The sequence below is a fragment of the Gopherus flavomarginatus genome, chromosome 2, assembly GCF_025201925.1.
Source record: "Gopherus flavomarginatus isolate rGopFla2 chromosome 2, rGopFla2.mat.asm, whole genome shotgun sequence".
NCBI lineage: Eukaryota > Metazoa > Chordata > Testudines > Testudinidae > Gopherus > Gopherus flavomarginatus.
The window spans coordinates 151,770,275-151,792,444 of NC_066618.1; the positions used below are offsets into that span (position 1 = coordinate 151,770,275).

Below are 22,170 nucleotides of genomic sequence, written 5' to 3' on the forward strand. Positions count from 1 at the left end.
CCAGATCCCTGGGGCCTCCTGTGATAGCTTTATCTCTGCCTTTGTCTAGCTGGGGCTGGTGGAATCAGTAACCAAACAGTGTTTCAGTTAGCACAAGAGATCCACATACCATCTACATACTCTGCTCCCAGCCTCCCTTTCCCATTTATCCCCCAGCCTCTCACCCCCATCCATCCCCCACCCCCTCCCCGCAGCCCCCCACCCATACACACCCCATCCATCTGCCAGTCCCCCACCCCATCCATACACACCCCATCCATCCCCTACCCCCAGACCCTCACCCTCATCCAAACACATCCCGTCTCCTGCCCCCAACCTCCCTCTCCCATCCATCCCCCACCCCTGCCCCCCACCCATACACACCCCATACATCCCCCACCCCACCCATCCGCCAGTCCCCCACCCCATCCCCTGCCCCCAGCCTCTCTCTCCCATCCATGCCCCACCCACACAAAACCCATCGACACATCCCATCCATCCCCCCACCCCGGGGCCGATCCCAAGGGCTCCCCGTGGCCCCGCGGCAGCAGTTGACGCTGGGGGCTGAGCTCCGAGGCGTCCCATTCATCTGGAGGAGCCCCGCCCCCGGCTGACGTCACGCGGAGGGGGGGAATCGAGGCAGGCAGGCGAGCGGGCTGCACAGTCGGGGCCACCGAAGAAAGGGCAGCGCCAGCGCCGCGAGCTGGGGACCCCCGAGCGCCCCGCAGCCCCGGGCCGGTTGGTTCTCGTGCGGGGCCGGGCCCCAGAGCCCCGAAGGTGAGTGGCGGGAGGGGAGAAGCCGCTTTTGTTCCTCTCCGGTGTTTACGGGGGGGCTGCCGGGCTCTGCTCGCTCGTGGCTCAGGGGGACGCGAACCCCAGTGCCCTCCCCCGTGCAGCCGGCACCCCGCTTTCCAGGGCAGCTCCCCCCCCGGAAACGGACCCACGTTCTTTGTGCGAACTAGCCTTGAGCTGGGGGCGAGCGCCCGCCCCCGGGAACTGGGGGGGTCCGCTGCTAGCGAAGTCCAGCCCAGCCTCTCCGGACCAGCTCGGCCAGGGGCTGGGCCCCCAGCGCCCCCTCCTGCCACCCCCTGCTCAGCCGAGTGCGTCTGCGGGGGCGCCGGGGGGGCGATGGGCGGGTGGATTGGGGCTTCTGGGGGGGCCGCCGGTGGGGGTTGGGGGGCGCTGGTTTTGCTCTCTCCGGGGACAAGCTGCGCTGCAAAGTTTTCAGGCTGGGCGCTCGGGGCTGTGGGTTGGGCTGGGGCGGGCTGGACTCCGGTGTGGGGGCAGATCTGCGGCTAGTTACTAACCCCCCCCCCCGAAAAGCCCCTTTGTCCTCAGTGCACCCCGGGCTCCTGCAACCCCTCCTCGGCCTCGCCTAGGGGAGCGGGACCCTTCAGCCCTGGGGCTCGGCCTCCCCGCGAATGGCCGGAGAAGTCCCCGGGGCGGAGGGTCCCGGGCTCCGCGCTCCGGGACGCAGAAACTCGCTCCCTGCCCAGGTCGCGTCAGCAAAGCCGCGGCCCCGCAGCCGCTGAGCTTGCAAAAGGCTCCGGCCGCTTCTCCTTTCTCTGCCTCCGAGCTCCGCTGGGAAAACAAAACCCAGCCTCGCGCCCCTGTGGGCGGGGGAGCGCAGGGTGCGCGCAAGGAGCGCGCAGCGCCATCTGCGAGCCTCTTTCTCTGCCCCGGCTCTCCGGGCTCCCCTCGCTGCTCCGGCCCCAGGGCGCCCCGTGGCGCTGGCTGCCGCCTGCCCCCATCTTCGGGGGGCCGGAGCCGGGCTTGGCCTCGCCGCTGGGCGCTGCCATGCTCGGGCCTTTGATGCAGGAGCTGGGAGTTGGGGGCTGGGGTGGGGGATCCGCCCCCCTGCAGCCCCCTCCCTGTCCCACTGCGCCGCCCCCGGGCGGCTTCCCTAGAGCTTCTCGTGCCCGGCGGGCCGCCGGCCTGGCAGCGCCCCCGCCCGGCTCGGTTCCCTTTGGGGGGCCGGGGGCCGCCCCACCCCGCTTGGCAGGGCTGGTCCCCGAGAGCAGCGGGCAGCCCCGGCGCCGGCCAGCAGGGGGCGGAGCGCTCCGGGCTTTTGTTCCTTTGCAGCCCGAGGGGCGGGGGGCTGCTGGGGGCGGCTCCGTGCTGGGCGGGGGAGGGGGATGGGCGGCTGCTGGGGGCCGATCCGTGTGTGTGTGGGGTGGGGCGCTCAGCCCCGCTGCACCCAGGGAAGTGGCCGCAGCTCATCGTCTGCCCCGCTGGTGGGCTGGCTGAGGGGGTGCGTGGGGCAGAGGGGGGACTGGCTAGGGCTGAGCCTGCTGGCAGTGTGCTCCCCCCTGCCCCTCCTAGGGCAGGGAACCCAATGGGGAGAGCCGGGGCGTCTCTAACCCCTGGCTGGGGAATGGCCAAGCCCCCCGGCGACTGCCTTGGCTCACTTCCCACACACGGCAGCTGGGCCCCCGGGCTGGGCTTGGCTGGCGTGTGCAGCTGCTCTGCTGGCCTGGCCGTGTGTGGCCAGGGATCTGTGCCCCCCTCCCGAGGTCCCCCTTGGCAGATGCCTTGGCATTGCCCATTGCTATGCTCCGTGGGATAATGGCCACCCCGGCTTCAGGCCTGGCATCTTCCGGGGACTCCGGGCTCGGTTTCCTCTGCCCCTTGGTGAGAGAGTGCGAGGGGGCTAGTGAGTCTGAGGTCTGTGCATGGGGTGGTGTCCCTCCCCCCACGTGGTACCCATCATCTCCCCTTGCCCCGGGGAAGCTGATAGGCGGGTGCCCATGTGCCAGGGGCAGGCCTTTCCTCGAAGGAGAGCATGTCACTCTCCTGCTGCGGGTGGCTTCTGACATGTGGGTCTGGCAGCCTGCGGAGCAGGAGCTCTGGTCTCTGCCCAGCCCAGGCACCCATGGAGGGCGGATCCATCCCCTGCACAGGAACTGACCAAGACTCTGGCTTGGTCTCTCGAGCTGCCCATCCCCCACCCCCATGGGCTGCCCTGGGACCCGACCCCTCCTGCCCCCCGAGCACCTGCCAGGCAGTGGCGGTTGCTGTGACGTGGGTGTTTGACATGCTGGTCTAAGACCCACCAACTCCAAGGGGCTGAGAGCAGGGGCCAGTCCCTGCGGGCTGGACTGCGCTGGAGGGGTTCCAGAGGCTCCCTCGGCTCCGTTGGGGGTAGTGAGCTCTGGCGGGGGCAGGGGCTGCCCCCCAGCTCGTTCCCAGCCGGATCTGGCTTCCTGGCTGGGCTGACCATGATTCCCACAGCCCACTGCCTCACTTCCTGGCCGGAAATCCACTTCTCCCCTGCTGTGTCCTTCCCCGCAGGAGCCGGGTGGGAGAGGCAGCTTCCTGCTTCCCTTCATGGAAAACAGCTCTGCTTCTGCCACTGTCCTGCTGGTAACCTTCCCGCATCCGTGGCCCCACAGCCTGGCCATCACCCCCCCACTCTGGCCCCTGCCCGGCCGGACGCCACGGGCACCTTCTGCCCTCTGAGGCTGTGTCCCACCCACAGTCTCTGTCAGTCCCACCCCAGGACATAGAATCATAGACTATCAGGGTTGGAAGGGACCTCAGGAGGTATCTAGTCCAACCCCCTGTTCAAAGCAGGACCAACACCAACTAAATCATCCCAGCCAGGGGCTTTGTCAAGCCGGGCCTTAAAAACCTCTAAGGAAGGAGATTCCACCACCTCCCTAGATAACCCACTCCATGCTGGCGGGCTCTGGGCAGCAGTGCCGTGTGGCATGTTTCTGGGCATTCTGCTCCAGGCTGGCAGCAGGAAGCCTAGGTTCCTGGGTGGCAGAGGCCCAGCACAAGACAGGAGAGAACCCAAGGCAGGAGAGAGCCCAGCCTGCTGGCAGCGCCAGCCTGTTCGCTGGGCTGCTCCATCTTCAAACATCCCGAATGCAGAAGGGGGGGCCCAACACCAGGCTAGTTCAGAGTCTCCCTTGGCAATTGCTCCCCCTTGTACCTTCCAGCCAAGGGTCCCAAAGCCCCTCGCTGGTGTGGAGGTAATTCACCAGCTGCCAGCTGGGCTGGTGTCATCCTACCCACGTTAGAGGGGGAAACTGAAGCACGAAGTGATGGGACTTGCCCGAGGTCAGAGAGGGAGTTTGTCAGAGCTGGGACCTGCCCTGTTGGGATTGGCTCGGGGGGCTAAAGCGGGTTCAGGGGGCCCCTTTGGGGCTCTGTCTGACTGGGGAAAGCCCTTCACCCATCCCTGGGTGGAGTTTCCTCCTGCAGAGGATGTGAGGGCGGCAAGGTGGAGTGATCCCAGGGGAGTGTGTGCGTGGGGGGGGGAGGGGGGCGCAGCTGTGCGTCAGCTGGGAAGAGGGAGCAGCATTGCTGGCAGCCTCTGTGCCCCCCCCCCCCCCCCCCCCGCTGACTCAGCGCCAGCTCTATTGATGGCAGGAAGTAGTTATGGAAGGAGGTGAACCACAAAAAGGGGAATCCGTGACCTAGGGGTAGCTCCGGCTCTGGCTCCGGCTCCAGCTCTGCTTGGTGTGGGTGGTGTGGGGGCAACAGCTCCCTGCAGGAGACACTGGTGCACACGCCTGCCCCCTGCTGCCTGGGTCAGCAGTGCATCCCCGCCTCCTGCAGGGGGCACTCGGCTACGTGGGGGGCAGGGGTGGGGGGCGCTCGGCTAGGTGGGGGGCGGGGGCGCTGGCCGTGGAGCTGGCCAGTTGATACCGTTCAGCGTGGGGGAAGGGGAGCCAAGCACTCCTGTGCGCGGGCCTGAGGGGCGGGGAGAGGCCCAGCCTCGGGGGGGCACCAGGATATTGCTGTGTCTCTGCTTCTAGCCACTGGCCTCGCCAGCTTGTGGGGCAGAAACGCTGCTCTGGCCTGGCCCTGGGCTGTGGGGTAGGGCCAGACAGAGGTGTCCTGCTTGCCTCAGGAGGCTAGAGGAGGTCATAGGGGTCAGGACTCCTGGGTTCTGCCCCCTCCTCCCTCTCTGACACTGGGCAAATCCCTTCCCCTCCACCCCACAGCCCTTGGCTCATTCCCTGTCTGTCTGGGTCAGACTCTTTTCCCTTCCATGGGGCTGGGGCTGGGGCAGGGGGCTTGGCAGGGAACGCTCTGCAGGGGAGTGGGGTGGGGGGAATCTGAGTCTGTGTCTGGCTCAGCCCCTCCCTCCCCCGAGTGCTCAGAGCAGAAGCATCTCAATGGCTCCCTTGTCCCCATTTCCTGCCTGCCCACGTGCTTTGGCTCCTCTGCCCTTGGCCCCCCGTAACCGGCCTGTCTCTCCCCGCCAGGCCGCCCAGAGCAGTGAGGGCACGAAAAGAGCTGGGCGCAGGGAGGCTAGACCTCAGCGTGCCACGGGGCAGCATGGATGCCAGCCTCTCAGGCCTCGCCCTGCTCACCACCGTCTTCCTGAGCGTGGGCACCACCGACGCCGCCTGGTGGAACCTGGTGCCCAGGAAAACCATCCCCTACAACGGTGAGTGCGGCGATGGCCAGGCTGGGGGGACGTGTCATGACTCTGTTGGGTAGCGCCCAGCCCTGGCAGTAAGCACAGAACTGTTGTGGTGCCCTGGGCTTGGCTTTTTGGCGTTACACCAGCTGATGGGGGGAGGAGGCAGCAGCAGAGGTCTCTGGAGAAGTGGGGCTGGGAATGCCCCATCAGACAGACCCCCAGGGCCCAACCCCAGGAGTGTCTGTCCCACGGTGCTGAGCTGGATCCCAGCGATTCAAGGCAGAGGGGCCTGGAGGGACAATGTATTTTAACAGAGAAGTCGAGCGTCTGGCTCCCCACTGCTGAGACTGGGGAGAGGGGTGTGTGTGCGTGCGTGCCTGTCACTGTCAGGCTCGCGTTCCCTGCTCTGCAGCCACAACCACCTCTTGCTGTTTAAAGGGGAATGTAGAGACGCACTTGATTCCAGGAGCTGGGGTTTTAAGGAAACCTCCAAATCCCATGTGCTTCATTGCAGAGCTGCTGCCTCTCCCGGCTTCCTGCTAAGGGAACCCCCTTTTCCTGGGAAGCGGCTCCCCCATGCCTGGCTCACTGTGCAGTGAGGGCGAGGGGTCAGCAGGGTCCCTTTGCTGGGGGGTGGCTGTGGAGGATCCCTGCCTTCGGGGGGGTGGCGGGGAGCTCCCCATCCAGCCTGCACCCGCCCTGACAGGGGAAGGCAGGCCTAGCGGTTAGGGTGCTGGCTGGGACTTGGCAGACTTGGGTTCAGTTCCCTGGGCAGCCATGGCCTCCCTGTGTCCTGGGGGAGTCCCTGGAGCCTGTTCCCCGGGATGGGAGCACATCCCAGGCACCCCCCATCAACCCCCAGGTCTGACTCGAGGGGCTGGAGCTGGGAGCCAGGAGAGGCAAAGGGCTGCTGCAGCGAAGCCGATGGGTGCCCAGCCCTAGAGCCCCTGGCTGGCGAGGGAGTCGCGGGGGGCAGGGCCGACGCAACCCATTAGGTGACCTAGGCGGTCGCCTAGGGCACTAACATTTGGGGGGCGGCAACCGCGGTGGTGGGACCTTCCACCGCCTCTGTCGGGGGTGGCATTTCAGGGGTGGGACCTTCTGCCATCTAGGCCAGGAAAAAAGCTGACGGTGCTCCTGGCAGGGGGGACATGCTACAGTTGCTCTGAGCCCCGCGGGGCGACAAAGCCAGTTTGGGGAGCTCAGGCCCTGGTACCATGCATGGGACACAGGGCAGCACCCGTGGCCCGGGCAGTCTGCCTCTTTGGATAAATCTCACTGGCCCAGCCAGGCCATGGTGACCAGGCACCGCTGGTGGGCATCTCCCACTGCCATGGGATTGGGAACCCCCACCCACCCAGGCCCCCGCACCAGCAAGCATGCGGCATCCCACACTGCTCTCCCGTCGGGTGCCTGGCTCCAGCTGTGACGCGCCAGACATGGCATCTGCAGGCTGGGAGCTCTGTGGGGTAAGGCGGGGGCCCCCCTCCTTGGGCCAGCCACGGCTCACAGGCCAAATCAGGTGCTCAACCCCTGGCTCCGTGGTACCTACGCTGGGGTCCCGATACCTTCCCTGCCCCCCCTTCCACTGGTGAAGCGCTGCTCTCAGCGCTGTGCTGGCGGGAAGGGGGCTCTTGCCTGCCCTGCCTGGGGGCCCGGCTGGCCCCAGAGGAGCTGCCTCTCCGGAGGTGACATCAGGTGTTTGCGCCAGCCCCGGGCAATGATCTCATCCTGTTTGCTAGTAGCTGCCCTCCCCAGGGCTCCCTTCCCCTCCCCCCCGCATCCTGCGTCCTGCTGCTCCCCCAGAGCGGAGGCTGGGCCCTGCCCGGGGGCAGCCTCCGTCCCTTGTGCCCACAGATTCTCATTTGGCTCCTGCCATACGAGGTGGGCGCCCGACCCTTGTGCCCATGCTAGGGCTGCTCTGAGGGAGTCTCTGTGCCCTGGGTGCTCCCCCCTCGGTCCTGCATTCCCCGCCTTGGCTCTGGCTCTGGGGGTCAGACGGCCCCATTGGTGCGTGGGCGGGGATGTATCCTGTGGCGGTGCTCCTCAGTCCCGACCTGCAGCCCCCCCCACCCTTCTGCCAGGCTCTCTGTGCCCAGGGCAGGTTCTCCTCCTGGGCCCCCTTTAGCACTCAGGCTCTGCAGCTGCCACACCTCCCCCACCCCCGGCACCCCAGTCCCTGCAGGAGCTGGGATGTACTCGCCAGCCTGAAGTTGTACTGGGACTGGCTGCCTGGGGGTTGGCACTGCCCATTGGGTCCTCATCCCATGAGAGCTGCTGGTTCCTGCTCTCCCCTCTGCGAGGGGCTGGGCTCATCCTCTCAGGTGCTGCTGCCTGGGACCTGCTCCCCATATGGTGCGGGCTCACCTCCCCCACCCTGCTGAACCCCAGGCTGGGGAGTGGGGGTGGGGCTGATTGAAGCCAGGTGCCAGCTTTGATCGGCCGCGGCAGTGGGGCGGGCTCCATTCCCCAGCTCTAATGGGTCCCAGCTGGCGGAGCAGCCGAGCCAGCTGCCTCAGTGCCGAAGCCCCATGTTCTCAGGCTGCCCTGGAAGCTCTGCTCTCCAGGATGCTGAGCTGTGCCGAGGGGTCTCCCTCACCCCCCCAGTGCTCCTGCCCTGTGCCGAAGGAGTCCCTGGGTGTTCGTGTGGGAGAGGGAGTGCAATAATCTCTGGGGAGCCTCGTTCCCTGCGTCCAGTCCCGCTTTGCCTGTGTCACCTCAAGGTGCCCATGCTGCCTGCCTGCGATCTGTGGGTTCTCCCCCCCCCCGACTCTAGGCGCTGGGAATGCCAAGTCTGGCAGGGTCTGTGCTGCAGGGCATGGGGGCAGTGCTGGGGGCAGAGGTGAGCTGATCATGGGGGCTCTGGCTTGGCACCTGCTGTGCCGCGCCATATCTTGCCTTGATGTCAGTGCTCAGCTGCCCTCGCCCCGGTTCCAGGGAGATGCCCCGGGGTGGCCTGGTTGGACCCCTCCATGCCAGCTGGAGTGTGTGTGTGTGTTTGGGGGTATTGTACGTGGCAGCATCTGGGAATCTCCCTGTGTCCCAGGTGCCATCGTGCCAGGCGCTGTGCAGATCTGGTCGGCAGAGCCGGTCCCTGCCCTGGGGCGACATGCTCCTGGGTGGGGGATTGGGACACAGGAGGCTTCCTGGAAGTGTCGGGAGCGCCCATTTCCCCAAGGCTGTAGGCCAGCCTGAAGTGGTCTGTACCCTGGGCCCTACACGGCTGGCTTGTGAGCCCACTGCACCAGCCTGAGCTGCACTGGGGTTGTGTGAGGGGCTCACATTGCGGCTGGTAACGCAACCGGGCTGGTGCTGGGTTTCCTGCCATCAGCTTGGGCCAGCTCCGCTTGCGGGCTTGACTTCTCTCTTCAGCCTCCTTACCTCGGGGAGGCAGAGTGGGCAGCCCCCGGGCTGGCTAGGGAGTTCGGTGCCCTGCATGCTGTGTCCAGCCTGGAGCAGAGCGAATCGGGGGCTTGGTGGGCGACAGCTGACCCCACCCCCACCCTGGCAGTGCCTGGCAGATTTCCTTCCCCCAGCCCAGAGTGGCTTGAGTACCTCTGTATGCTCCCCACCCCCGCGCTCCGCTCTCCCGTCAATGTACCCTTTCTCTGAACAAAGCTGGCCCTGGGGGCCGGGCTGGGCAGGGGCTCGGCAAAGAGCCCCTCTGCCAGGGCGCCAGGCTCAGCACTCTCCGGTTCCACCCGGCGCATCCCCGACAATGGCTCCCTTGTCCAGCCAGCATGAGGAGCGAGTGGCTCCCTGGAGGGCAAGGGCGTCTTCCAGGAAGGGGCTGATGCCCCGAGTGGAGCTGGCTGGAGCAGATGGTCCCACGTGAGCTCCCCCAGCCCAGCATGCTCAGCGGGTCTCTGTGCCCCATGGGGCCTGGGGCACGTTAGAGCTGAATTTTTCTCCAGGCTCAGGGTGTCTGCAGACGAGATCACGAGCTCAGGGCTGTTCCCAGCTAGGCTAGAGGGCTGCGGGTCAGATCGGCGGGGGAGCCCAGGGCTGGGCTAGCAGGGGCTGCGGATCTGGAGGGAGGGGCTGCCAGCCACGACAGTGCAAGGTGTTGTGTGGCCAGCCCCGCCTCTGCTGGGGGCTGTTGGCGATCTGCAGGCGGGGAGGGGAGGGCATCTGGGACAGTTCCTCTCCTGCTGGCACGGAATGAGTTGTCTCGAAGACACCCTTCTCTAGTCCTATGTCCAGTCCAGACTCAGCCTTGTCACCTGCTAGCCATGGCCCACGGGATCCCTCAGCGCCTGCCCCCCCCCCAGCGGGTGGGATCCCCCCTTGCCCTACAGCCGGTTGGCCCAGTGCCCGGGGTGCCAGCCGAGCAGCCAACAGGACGTAGGTGGCTCCTGGATCCTGTGTGCCCCCAGGGTAGCCTGGGAGTGAGGAACTCACCCACCATTGCTGGGGCAGGGTATGGGGTGGGAGCCCCAGTATCACCACACAGCTCTGAAACTTGAGGCCTGGCAACCTCTTGGCTGACTGGCACCGAGGAGCAGGCAGCCTGGGACGCATTGGTGGTGGTGCCAGGCCCCAGTCTGGCCCTGTGCCCCCAGGAGCTGCAGGCCTCCGAGTCCCCTGACACTGTCCCGTTGCCTCCCCACAGAGCTGAAGGACGTGGCGAAGCGGTTCTCCAAGGCAGGCGTGTCGCACTACATGACGCTGACGCTGGGCGAGGCCGAGAGGGTGCTGTACGTAGGTGCCCGGGAGGCCATCTTCGCCCTCGCCACCGGCACCATGGAGCTGAAGGCAGCGGTAAGAGAGGGCGGCTCTGCTGTGGGGTCCTAGCAGGGGGCACAGAGCCTGGGAGGGCCCCCAAAGCCTGGCTGGCAAGGTACACAGTGCCCCCACATCTAGGGGGATGGAGCTATGAGGAATCTGGGTGGCCTGGGGGTGCTGGTTAAACAGCCCCTTGGGGAGCAGCGCCCCCTGCTAGGCACCCCTGAACATGAGCATGTTCTCTTGGGAGCTTGACTGGGCCCTGGTTGCTGGGCACCTCCTCTGCCAGGTGGGGGATGTGGCGAGCATGGAGAGCCAAGTGCTGTTTGGCTGCAGGAGATGGAGGGTGGGTGGGGCAGGACTGGGGTGCCCTGGCTCAGCCCCTGACCCTGCTCCCCTCTGGCTTGGCAGATATCCTGGGAGGCTCCAACAGAGAAGAAAGTGGAATGTATCCAGAAGGGCAAGAACAACCAGGTTTGCCAGCTGGGCACACAGCCCCGGCTCCCCTGCCCGCTCCCAGCCTCGCCCCATGTGCAGGAGCAAGGCCCCCGGTCTGAGCCCACGGGTCTGTACGGCAGCCTCCTGCTGCGTGTGGAGGGGCTGGTCCCTGGGTGGCACAGCGATGGCATGTACCATGTCTCTCCCTGGGCCGGGGAGCTGCGGGGGGTCCCACAGCCCTGGGCAAGTTCCACTTGTCTCCATGGCCAGCCCTGCCCTGGCATTGCCGGGGGGGGACCCAATAGCACCCCCCCACTAGCCCCCTCCCGCTGACCAGCCCCTTTCTCTCCAGACCGACTGTTTCAACTACATCCGCTTCCTCCAGAGCTACAACAGCTCCCACCTGTACGCGTGCGGCACCTTCGCCTTCCAGCCCAAGTGCACCTACATTGTGAGTATGGCCCGGAGCAGTGCGCCCCCTGCTGGACGGGGCTGGGCTGGCGGAGCTGAGAGCTCCCACTGAAGCCAACGGTCCTGCCCCACTCCCCACATCACCCCCTGCTGGACAGGACGGGGCTGGCGGAGCAGGGAGCTCCTGCCCTGCTCCCCACAGCGCCCCCTGCTGGACGGGACGGGGCTGGGCTGGCAGAGCTGAGAGCTCCCACTGAAGCCCCGCCCTACTCCCCACAGTGCCCCCTGCTGGACGGGACGGGGCTAGGGGAGCCGGGAGCTCCCCCTGCCTCATTCTGGCAGAGGCTGGGAGTCCGTGGTGGCGACCGAAGCAGGGGATGCTGACGGGCGCTGCCTGCTGGATGGACGATGGCCGGTGTGGAGCTGTGCCGAGCATGGGGCATTCTCAGACCCTGCCATGGGCCCAGCACAGCCCCGTCTCTGCAGGCAGCTTCCCGCTGGGCCCCACTGACCCTATGTGTGGGGCGTCTCTTTCAGGAGGAGTCCAGTTTCTCCCTCAACAGGCTGGCCTTCGAGGACGGGAAAGGGAAGTGCCCCTATGACCCGGCCAAAGGTCACACGGGCCTCATCGTGGGTAGGTGGGGCCCTTCGGGGGGGAGAGGGGGCTGGTTTGGGGGCTGGGACGGGGCCCAGGGCGCCCGGGCTGGGAGTGGGAGGCTGGTGGGTATTTCTGCCCCACGCACCCAGTTAACCCCTTCTTGGTCATGCCGTCCAGATGGCGAGCTGTACTCGGCAACGCTCAACAACTTCCTGGGCACGGAGCCGGTGATCCTGCGCAACCTGGGCCCCCACTACTCCATGAAGACAGAGTACCTGGCCTCCTGGCTGAATGGTGAGGTGGGGGGCAGGGCACAGGGGGCACGGGTCACACAGTAGCTCATGCAGCCCCCTTTCTGTGGGGGGAGGGACTCACTGCCCCCAGAACCAGTCCATCCCACTGTGGGTCTGGCGAGCGGTCAGGCCCCTGCTTGGGCTCTGCTGCCCAGGATTGAAGCCCCAAGTGTGGGTCTCTCCCAATGTGGCATCCGGCTGGGGTTGGGGGTGGTCCTGCAGCAACCAGGGAGTGCTGTTGGAGGGGTCACAGCCGGGCCGGCTCCAGAGGGCATCTGGCTCCAAGCGTGATGGGAGGCGGCCGGGGGGCTCCTCCCCACAGCACTGGGAGCTCGGGGGCCCGAGAGGAGAGCTGGGTTGATGTGGGGCCCACGAGCCCTGGTCTCACGTGCCCCCCATTGCAGAGCCCCACTTTGTGGGCTCGGCCTACGTGCAGGAGAGCGTGGGCAGCCCCAGCGGGGACGACGACAAGGTCTACTTCTTCTTCAGCGAGCGGGCCGTGGAGTACGACTGCTATGCCGAGCAGGTGGTGGCCCGCGTGGCACGGGTCTGCAAGGTACGTCCAGGGCACCGTGGCAACCAGCCCTCGGACAAGGGCCCATGCCAGGTGGGAGGGGTGCCCAGAGACACTGCGGCGTGGCTGGAGCCCGTGGGCCAGGCCGGGCCCTGCCCTGAGCTGGATACGGAGCTCGCTCCAGGCCTGAGCCTGCGGCCGGTGTGAGGGGACCCTTGTGGTGACCTGGTGTCATGGGGGCAAGAGACCTCCTGGGACCCAGGTGCCAGGCAGTGGGGCTCTCGGGGTCTGGCCTGTCCCACCCCCTCATGTGGTGCCTCCCTCTGCCCAGGGGGACGTGGGCGGCGCCCGGACCCTGCAGAAGAAGTGGACGACGTTCCTCAAGGCCCGGCTGGTCTGCTCCATCCCGGAGCAGCAGCTGCACTTCAACCGGCTGCAGGCCGTGTACACGCTGGAGGGGACCACTTGGCACGACACCACCTTCTTCGGCCTCTTCCAGGCTCGCTGGTGAGCACGGGAGCCCTGGGCCACTGAGCGTCCCCATGGGCCCTGCAGCCTCCATCCTACCTACACTGCCTGCTGGGGGACCCCCGCCCCTCTGCAGCCGGTGTCAGCCCTGCCATTGGGCCTGTCTCCCCAGGGTTGTCCCCCAACTCTCACACATCCCCCGGGGTCAGGGCAGTAGCTTTCCCCTGGCTCCCTCCCACCTGCCAGGCTCTGCCCTGGCCATCACCCTCCCTCCCCACTCCCTCATCTTTCCAGCACCTCCAGTCCCATGCCGGGTCTCACCCCCCTTCCCTCCCACAGGGGGGACGTGGACGTCTCTGCCGTCTGCCAGTACCACATTGAGGACGTGCGCAAGGCCTTTGAGGGGCCCTACAAGGAGTATCGGGAGCAGGCCCAGAAGTGGGGCAGGTACTCGGACCAGGTGCCCAGCCCCCGGCCTGGGGCGGTAAGTGCCATGGGGACCAGGGAGACCCAGCCATCACAGTGGGGAGGCCAGCTGCTCTCATCTCTGCTAGGGGTCACCCCCCGCCGTGCACTCAGTAGTGCCCCCTTGGGGGCTGGGTGGGCACTCACTAATCCCCACCCCCACCCCAGGCTGCCCTGGGAAGTGTCACCTGCACTGCCTGCCTGCCAGGGTCCCTCCCCTAGCGCGGGCACTTGAGCTGCCTCTATCCCCCAGGCTGCCAGCTGAGCTATGCCTTGCCCCCCTGGTTGGTGGTGCCCTGCCCCACTGTGACCCAGTCCCTCTCCCCTCAGTGCATCACTGACTGGCACCGGCAGAATGGCGTCGCCAGCTCGCTGGAGCTGCCCGACAACACGCTGAACTTCGCCAAGAAGCACCCGCTGATGGACGAGCCGGTGCTGCCGCGCCACGGCCGGCCCCTGCTGCTCAAGAAGGACACCAACTTCACCCGGCTGGTGGTGGACCGGGTGCGCGGGCTGGATGGGGCCTCCTACAATGTGCTCTTCATTGGGACAGGTACTCGTCAGGGCTCTGCTCTCTTCCCCTCCCTCCCCCCCCAGTAGCTGGGGCCTCAAGCCAGCCTGGGCTCAGCCCTGCCCCGGGGGTGGGGGGGTGCAGTGGGGGGAGGGGCAAAAGCCACATGGCGCAACAGTGCTGGGGGGCCACTTTGGGAGCTGCTGAGCATGTGATGGAGGGGCAACTTGGGGGTGCATCTCCCAGCATGGGGTGGCCTAAGGGTTCCTGGGGGTGCTAAGGGGGTGGTACAGGAGTGATGGGGGGTGCTTAGGGCCCCTCCCCTGCCTACAGCTCCCTGCAATCCTGCCCTGCGGCTCTTCCAGGTGACGGGTGGCTCCACAAGGCCCTGGTCCTGCCCTCCCGCGTCCACCTCGTGGAGGAGCTTCAGATCTTTGAGCCAGTGCAGCCCATTGAGAGCCTTGTGCTGGCCCACCAGAAGGTAGGGGGCAGGGCACCTTGGGGACAACCAGGGGGAGGGAGGGCAGAGCACCGGGAAGTGGAGGGGGTGCCCTGGGCTGGTGGGGGGGGGCAGAGTGTAGGGGGTTGGGGGAATGCCCTGGACTGGGGGGGGGGCAGGGATAATGGGGGGTGCCATGGGGGGGCACGGGGGGCAGAGATAACTGGGGGGGTTGTTGGGAGGGGCAGGGATAACCGGGGGGCTGTTGGGGGGGAACAGAGTATGGAGCAGTGATGGCTCTAGGCTGTCCCATCAGCACTGATGTCCCTCCCCCTCCCCAGAAGCTGCTCTTTGCCGGCTCTCACTCCCAGGTGGTGCGGCTGTCCCTGGCCGACTGTGCCAAGTACCGCTCCTGTGCTGACTGCGTCCTGGCCAAGGACCCCTACTGCGCCTGGAGCCGCAACACCAGCCGCTGCCTCCGAACTGATAGCTCTGACGGGTGAGGGGGCTGGGGGGCTGGCCTGGGGGCGGGACACTAGCCATATGGGGGGCGGGAAGAGGTGGTCATTGTGGTGTCCCCTCCAAGAGGGCCCTGATTAGCATCTCCCTGCCCTGCCCCACGGGAAGGTCTCCCCTCACCTCCCCCAGGGCTCTTGTTCCCTTCTGGAGTATGGCCCAAGGGGCAGTGACTGCAGCTCGGTGCCCCACCGGGGACAGCTGGGGCTGTGCTGACTCCGGGTCTGTCTCAGGTCCCTGCTGGTCCAGGACGTGGTGAACGCAGACACGGCTCTCTGCAACCTCCTGCGAGCACCCCCTTCAGGTGAGAGGTCACCAGCGCCCCCTCCCCCCCCCCCGGGCAGGGAGCTCCCTGGGAACCAAAGGGGCTGGGGAGGGGGCCTGCAATCTGTTAGCTTGGGGTTCCCCTCTCAGCGCAGGCTTGAGAGCCAGGACTCCTCTGGCTCTGCTGCTGATTTGCTGCTCCTGTCTGTGCCTTAGTTTCCCCAGCTGGACAACAAGGCTGACTGGTGCTGAGGTACCTGCCCAGGAGCAGTGGGGCACAGGGCTGAAGCTGCCCTGGGTTCCCCTGTCCCAGGGCCTCTCCTAGGTTGTCCCAGGAAGTGCACTCAGCCAAACATCTCCTGTACTTGCCCTACAGGCCACAGCGACACCTCCCACCCCCCATTGGTCCTGGCACAGCCCAGGTTTGTCCATGTGCCCAGCTCCTGTGTGAAACCAGCAGCAGTGTCAGAGCCCACAGGACACGTGCCATCTCCAGGCTGGTCCCTGCAGCCTCAGCAGAGAGGCCTAGGCCAAGGCCCTGAGGCTGGCATCGCCCATGGGGTGTCCCTCTGGGGCAGGGCTGTGGGATGGGCAGAGGGTCCAGCCCCCACCTCAGCCTGACCCCTTCTCCCCTCTGTCCTGCAGTTAACGTCACTCCCAAGAACATCACGGTGGTGGCTGGCACGGACCTGGTCCTGCCCTGCCGCCTCATCTCCAACCTGGCCCGGGCTCGCTGGACCTTCAACGGGCGGGAGCTGGCCGAGGACCATGCCTCGGTGCTGTACGACGCCCGTCTGCAGGCCCTGGTCATCCTGGGCACAGGCCCCCAGCATGGTGGTGCCTACCGGTGCTTCTCGGAGGAGCAGGGCACGCACCTAGCGGCCGAGGGCTACATGGTGTCGGTGGTGGCAGGCCCAGCCGCCACGCTGGAGGCACGGGCCCCACTGGAGAGCCTGGGGCTGGTGTGGATGGTGGCAATTGCTCTGGGTGCCCTGTGCCTGGTGCTGCTGCTGGTGGTGCTGTCCCTGCGGCGCCGCCTGCGGGAGGAGCTGGCCAAGGGCACCAAAGCCGTGGAGAGCACCCTGGTGTACCCCATCGAGCTGCCCAAGTCGCCCCCCAGCCCCAAGTTCGTTCCCAGCGCCACCTCAGACTCGGACGAGAAGCTCTGGGACCCGGCCAGCTACTACTACTCGGACGGCTCCCTCAAGATCGTGCCGGGCCACGCCATGTGCCAGAACGGCTCGGCCACACCCTCACCCCCCGCCAATGGCATCCCCGGGCAGCCCCTGGCATCCCCACCCCCGCACTCACCCAACCGCATCCACCTGGGCAGCGTCCGCGGCTCCTCCTCCAACGGCTACATCCGCCTGCAGCTGGGTGCCGAGGAGCGGCCTGGCTACAGTGACCTGGCCGAGGAGCTACGCCGCAAGCTCCAGCAGCGCCAGGCACTGCCCGACTCCAACCCCGAGGAGTCCTCGGTGTGAGCCAGGGGCTGCGGGCCTCTGACGCAGGCACAGCTACCTCAGACCCGGCCGGGGGCGCTGGGATCCCCTGCCCTGCCCAGCTGGGACGCATGTGGGACCCTTTTTCTAACGACACCAGTGGATTTTGATCCCCCTGCGGCTGCTGTCAGTATTTCAGTGGATCGGGCCCATTCTGGAGCCGGCCTGGGCCCTGGGAACGGCTGGTTCGGATGTATGGGCAAGTCCTGGACGGAGGGGACACACGAGTCTGCCCTGGATCCTGGATGGATGGAGCCTACTTAGGACCTGATGCCTGGAGCAGATGTGGGTGGGATTTTGGAGGCCGGCTCGCCCGAGAGGCACAGCCTGGTGCTGTTGGCTGCTGGCTGGACCCCCCCTTGTGAAAGCATTATCCGGTGGGCGCCTGGGGTGGCCACTGGCGTGTGGATCTATTCACCCACTGCTGGGTGGGAGCAAGGGCAGACCCAGAGCTAACACAAGGTGCCCTCCCAGTAATGCTGGGCAGGACTGCATTGCATGCTGGGAACAGGGCACCCATCCTGATTACCTATGGGCTGCAGTCCCAGGGGTGGTGTCAGCTCTGGCCTTCTCCCTGCCTCCCCCGAAGGTGGCACCCCATGGCCTGCGTGCTGGTGATGGGCCAATGGTATCCTTGTGCCTGGGGGGGGGGGGGGGCCCTGCTGGTGGAATGGGAGGGGCTGTGTTCCTGTGCCCTTCCCCCAGGCCAACTCAAACCACAGAGATGGACTTGGTGACTTTGCCACACCCCCTCTCCGAGGGGTGGAGGATATGGGGTGGGGGGTACCAGTGTAAATACCCCCCCACACACCCCACCTGAGTCCCTGCCTCTTGGCCAAGCCAGTTCCTGCCCGAGCTACCCCTGATCCCGCACGCCAGCTGCCTCCCCCACCCCCTTGTCAGTGTAAATAAGCAGCAAGGACCCCCCGACCCCAGTGTAATTTATTTGTTATTGAAATCTATTTATTGGCTGTAAATACTGGAGTATTTTTATATTAATAATAAAAGGGAGAAAAACTCCAGCTGGCGCCTGTTGCCTTGTGTGTGTGTGTGCAGGGGGGCGGGTGCCCTCACTTGATGCCGGCAGATGCTGTGTTCTGCGCCTGGCTCTGCTGGGGTCAGGGTGGGGGTAGTGTGGGGGTTGGCACTTGGACTGAGTTGGGGGAACAGCACTGTGCGTTTTGTAGCTAGTGTTGCCCACTGGACGGACGGACGGACACACACACACACCACTGAGCTGTGCCCCAGGGCTTGGCCCCAAACCTGATCTCCCACCTCATGGGCCTTGCACCCCCTGCCCGAGGCGTCTGGGCCACAGCGCAGGAACCCTGCCCTGGCTGGGGGAGGGCTGTTCCCAGCCCCCGCCTGTGAGCTCATGGAAAAAGGAGCAGGCGGGCTATAAAAGGGCATTGAGTCTTCCTGGAGTGGAAAAAGCTCCGCATTCCCCTGGGAGCTGGCCTCTCTGTCAAGGGGGAGGGGGGCCCCCGCCGGGCCTGGAGCGCTCTTAAAGCAGCAGCCGCAGGGTCTCTGCCTAATCCGGGCTGGGGGGCTGGAGGTTTCTGTGGCTTGGGGGGAGCCTCTTGCAGCTTTTTTTCCCCTCCCCAGCCCCCCTCTGCTCCCACCCCTCTTGGGATCACTGCATGGACTGGCTGGGGTCCCCCCTCAACACAGGCCAGGACCCCCAGGTTTCATCTGCTCTGGCACTGACGCCATGTGCCAAGGCTCATGTCCCTATAGAGAGGGGCCTGATGCTGCTGCGCCCCCATGAGGACAGGCACGTGTGGACCTGTACTGTGCTCTGCCTGCCCTGGGGCATCGGGCTAGGGGGGCTCAGGGCCCCCCACTGATCATCTCGCTCGCTGGCATTTGAACCTTCCCCTCCTGCTGGCTTTGTGGCTCAATCCCAGCGTCCCTGCCTGCAGGCGCCTCTCAGGACTGTACCCACCCCAAGCAAGCTCTGCCTTGAAAGCCACAGGCCTTCCCTTTGCCAGAGTGATGATATTTGTACCCAATCCCCAGAGCCTGAGAGATCCCCCAGTCTCCCTCCTGCCTGGCTCTGCCTCACGCTGCTTCGAACATTCGCTGCCACCTTGTCACTCTCCAGGTGAGCTGAAGCCAGAGCAAGTGCTAACCTGTTTAACCCTCTAGGGGCAGAGCTAGTCAGGACCAGCGCCCCACTCGCTGGAGGGGTGATGTGAAAGTGGAGGAGGGCGTTGGCACCTGGCCAGGTTCCCCCAGGAGCAGCCCTGTGGGGAGCTCCCAGGAGTGTGGCCAGGGGCTCGGTCCCTGCTGCCAGCTGCCTGCTTTGTGGGGCCTCAGCAGGGCCGCCCCAGTGCTGGCTGCTCTCAGGGCTGGCTGGCCTGAGCCCCAGTCAATCTCGGTTAAATCCACACAAACAGCCAGGTCCTTTCTCACCAGTCTGACTCCCCTGTAGTCCAGGGGTCCGGCAACCTCTCAGAAGTGGTGTCCCAACTCTTCATTTATTCATGGTAATTTAAGGTTTCACGTGCAGATAATACATTTTAGATTTAGAGGGGCCAGCAGATGGACAGAACCCCGGGCCGGCAGTGGGCTGAGCAGAGCCGGTGGCAGCAACCTCAGGCCAGCAGGGGGCCGAGTGGGGCCGGGACCCCGGGCCGGCAAAGTGGAGCTGGTGGCCAGGATCAGGGGCCGGCAGCAGCATGCCACAGTAAATCAGCTCGTGTGCCGCCTTTGGCACGTGTGCCATAGGTTGCTGACCCCTGGATAGTCCAAGCTGTGCAGCGTTCTTGGGGACTGGCACGATCCTGCTGGGGGGGCTATGCGCTCAGGGCCCTTCTCTGCCTCCAGGCCCTGGGTATAGATGGGGCTGTCCTGGCCCTTGCAGGCCAGTGCCATAGTGCCCCCTTGTGGTGGGGGAAGTTGCTGGTACTATTGAGCCTTTGCCTGTGGGGCAGTGGACCCTGGCCAGCCCCTTTGACAGAGGGGAAGGGGGGGGCGTGTGCCATGTTGGGCCCAGGCAAGGGGTCTGCTTTCTCTAGCCCTTTTGCGCTGGGGTGCGGGGGAGGGTGGAGCAAAGCAGGAAGGTGGGAGGGGAGAGGATCCACGGCTCCCATGGCCATGCAGCACCAGGACTTGCTCTCCAGTCCTGGCTTCTCATCTTTGCTAATTAATTACCGGAAACAGCTGGAGAAAGCAGAGCCAGCAAAGTAGGGGAGGAGGGCCACCCCCCTTCCCTCCACAGCTGGAGAGCTGCCCAAACCGCTTCCCTCATAATTGATCCTCATGGGAGCATAGCATTGCTCCTCCCGCCTACCCCTTACAGCTGGGGAAACTGAGGCAGAGCCAGCTCAGGCCACCCAGCCTGTTGGCACCCAAACTAAGAGGAGATCCCAGGAACCCTGACTTCTAGCCCTGCTTCAGAGCAGGTGACTGGGTCCCTGCCTGCGGCCATGTGAGGCGCTGCCCCTCCGCTCCAGGCGTGCAGCACAGCGGATGTGGCCATGCTGGGCCCTTGCCAGTCGCAGCACAGTGCCCGGGGAATGTGTCAAGGAGGAGTGGGAGGGAAGGAGGCAGGAGCTGCCAGGAAGCCAGGCTGTGGGGACAGAACTGTGTAAGCTTGGAGCCAGCTGGCCCTAGAGGGCTGGGGGGAGCTGTGGCCTGAGGCCAGGTCCCCCCTCACCCTCCCAATGAGGGGCCCACCAGCATGCTGCTGGGCCCTGCCAGTGGGGTTTTGCTGGGCCTGCTCTCAGAGCCCCAGGTTGATGGGTGAAGTGCTGCCTGGCCAGCTGGTGGTGGCCATGCCAGGGGCCCAGGGCAGGCTCCCATAGGCCACTCCCCAAACCTGAGAGTGGCTTTGGGCTGTCTCATGGTGGCTCTGTCTGTGCACGTCCTCACTGGCCCTTCATCTTCCTGCCCTCAGGAGAACTTCTGGGAAGCAGCTTGTGTAACAGCGGCGTGGCCCGGGCCTGGGCCACTCCCCCCAGCCCTGCAAGGGGAGCCCTTCCCACGGGACAGCCCCTCGGCGGGCAGATCATCCCTCTGCCAGCTGGGGTTCTGGGGCAGGTGGGCCAACAGGCCTGCCTGGCACCCTGGTGTTTCTAGGGAGACCCCAGCACGAGTCGGCTCATAGGGTGCTGGGGAGGGGCAGGGGCACCTGTCGCCATCTGGGGGGGGCCCTTCCTGCCAGCCCTCTCCCACCTTGCAAGGGTTAATGAATTTAGCCTCCCAGGTTTGTACTCTTGGGGACACGGGGGGGGGCTGGCCAGTGGCTGCAGCGCCCTCTGCTGCCTCAGCTGGCGCCCACAGCTGGGTGCGATCGCATGTGAAATTTCCATGGAGAAATTCCAGTCTCCTGCCCCTCTCTAATATGGGGCCTGCTGCCAGCGTGATCCCAGAGTTGCTCAGTGGGGGGAGGGGGGAATGTGACAGGGCCCCGAGCCCAGCGACGCACCAGCGTGCGTCAGACCCGGCCCAGGCCCAGCCCGCTAAGGAAAACAAACACGAGCTCGGCTGGGAAAAGAACTGTCCCAGAAAGAGCGCCGGCCCCATTCCCAGCCTTTCCCACAGCAGCGAGCTGGGACCACCCGGCCCCTCTGAGCGCAGGGGGCAGCGCTGGGAATCCTGGAGCGCAGCTTGGCCGCTGTCCAGCTGGCAGGGCTGGGGGAGGGAGATGGGGTCAGGGCGGCCATGTGAGCCCCAGGGATGGGGACAGGGTCACAGGTTTTCCCAGCACTGGTGCCTGGCTCAGTGGGGCTGGGCCCAGTCCCCAAAGGAGACACAGGGATTATGCCTGATTATGGGAAATGGGGCTGCAGAGCCCCCCCTTGGCCCCCAGGAAAGCACCAAGGGGCCGTGTTCTCTCCATGGCTTCTCTGGCCAGCCTGCTTCTCCCACCCTGCTGTCCTGGACCCTTGGCCCGAGGCAGAGATGGACGTTGCTGGGCCATTCAGCTGTGCTGGCCCCTGGACCCATGGCAGTCTGGGGTGCTCATTCCTTCACACCCACCCCACGCAGGAAGAAGCTTCATGAGGAGGAGACAGCAGCAATCGTGTCTAATGGTTAGAGCACAGGGCTTGGCATCAGAATGCCTGGGTTCTATTCCCTGTGCTGGGAGCAGGGTGGGGGGTGCTTTAGTGGTTAGCACAGGAGAGACAGTCAGGACTCCTGGGCTTTATCCCCAACTCGGCCACTGACTTTGGCTGACCCTGAGTAAGTCCCTTCCCCTTGCTGTGCCTCAGTTTCCACAGCTGTGAACTGGGACTAACAATACCGACTCCACTTTGCAAAGTGCTTTGAGTCCCCCCTGCACTCCCACTTGGAGAAGCTAGTGCAATCATGGCTAGGGGCTGGAGCAGGGCTAGGAGTCAGGACTCCTGGATTCTATGCCAGGCTCCAAGAAGGAGCACAGTCTAGTGGTTAGGGCAGGGTGTCAGGTTCGAGTTTCAGTTTTTCCAGTCAGCAGCAATCTTGCGCGTCCCAGGTGAATCGGTGCCTTCATGCCAGGAGTGGGGGGAGGCTCTACCTGGCCACTGCTTCCTGGCACTGCCGGGTCGGGTCCTTTCCCCTGGAGGAATTCGGCTCAAGGGAGAGGCAGCTCTTGCAGGGAGCCCAGCTCTGCTCTCATGGGCCAAGCTTCCCATCCTGGGAAAGGGCAGCTCCTCAGGGCTGGGTTATGCAGCCCTGCAA

General features: G+C 65.7%; 1 protein-coding gene across 2 annotated transcripts; it reads left to right on the forward strand.

Moving 5' to 3' along the window:
* Positions 1-659: 659 nt before the first annotated feature.
* SEMA4C (semaphorin 4C) lies at positions 660-17,509 on the forward strand. 2 transcript variants are annotated; one of them, XM_050937414.1, is made up of 15 exons: positions 660-756; positions 5,199-5,383; positions 9,972-10,120; positions 10,496-10,558; positions 10,875-10,973; positions 11,471-11,567; positions 11,709-11,825; positions 12,229-12,380; positions 12,670-12,845; positions 13,146-13,290; positions 13,602-13,824; positions 14,148-14,263; positions 14,563-14,720; positions 14,971-15,041; positions 15,647-17,509. In XM_050937414.1, the coding sequence occupies exons 2-15, from the start codon at positions 5,272-5,274 to the stop codon at positions 16,483-16,485; spliced, it is 2,517 nt and encodes an 838-aa protein (XP_050793371.1). In that variant the 5' UTR covers positions 660-756; positions 5,199-5,271; the 3' UTR covers positions 16,486-17,509. The 2 variants fall into 2 exon arrangements, with proteins under 2 accessions (XP_050793371.1, XP_050793372.1); XM_050937415.1 differs by lacking the exon at positions 660-756 and adding an exon at positions 1,059-1,079.
* Positions 17,510-22,170: the final 4,661 nt, after the last annotated feature.

What these genes read in the sequence shown, in the direction of transcription:
- SEMA4C (XM_050937414.1), top strand. Translation starts at nt 5,272, where the DNA reads ATGGATGCCAGCCTCTCAGGCCTCGCCCTGCTCACCACCGTCTTCCTG. An exon ending in GCGTGGCACGGGTCTGCAAG is followed by an intron (nt 12,381 to 12,669) that starts GTACGTCCAGGG and finishes CCCTCTGCCCAG; the next exon opens with GGGGACGTGGGCGGCGCCCG. An exon ending in CCAGCCCCCGGCCTGGGGCG is followed by an intron (nt 13,291 to 13,601) that starts GTAAGTGCCATG and finishes CTCTCCCCTCAG; the next exon opens with TGCATCACTGACTGGCACCG.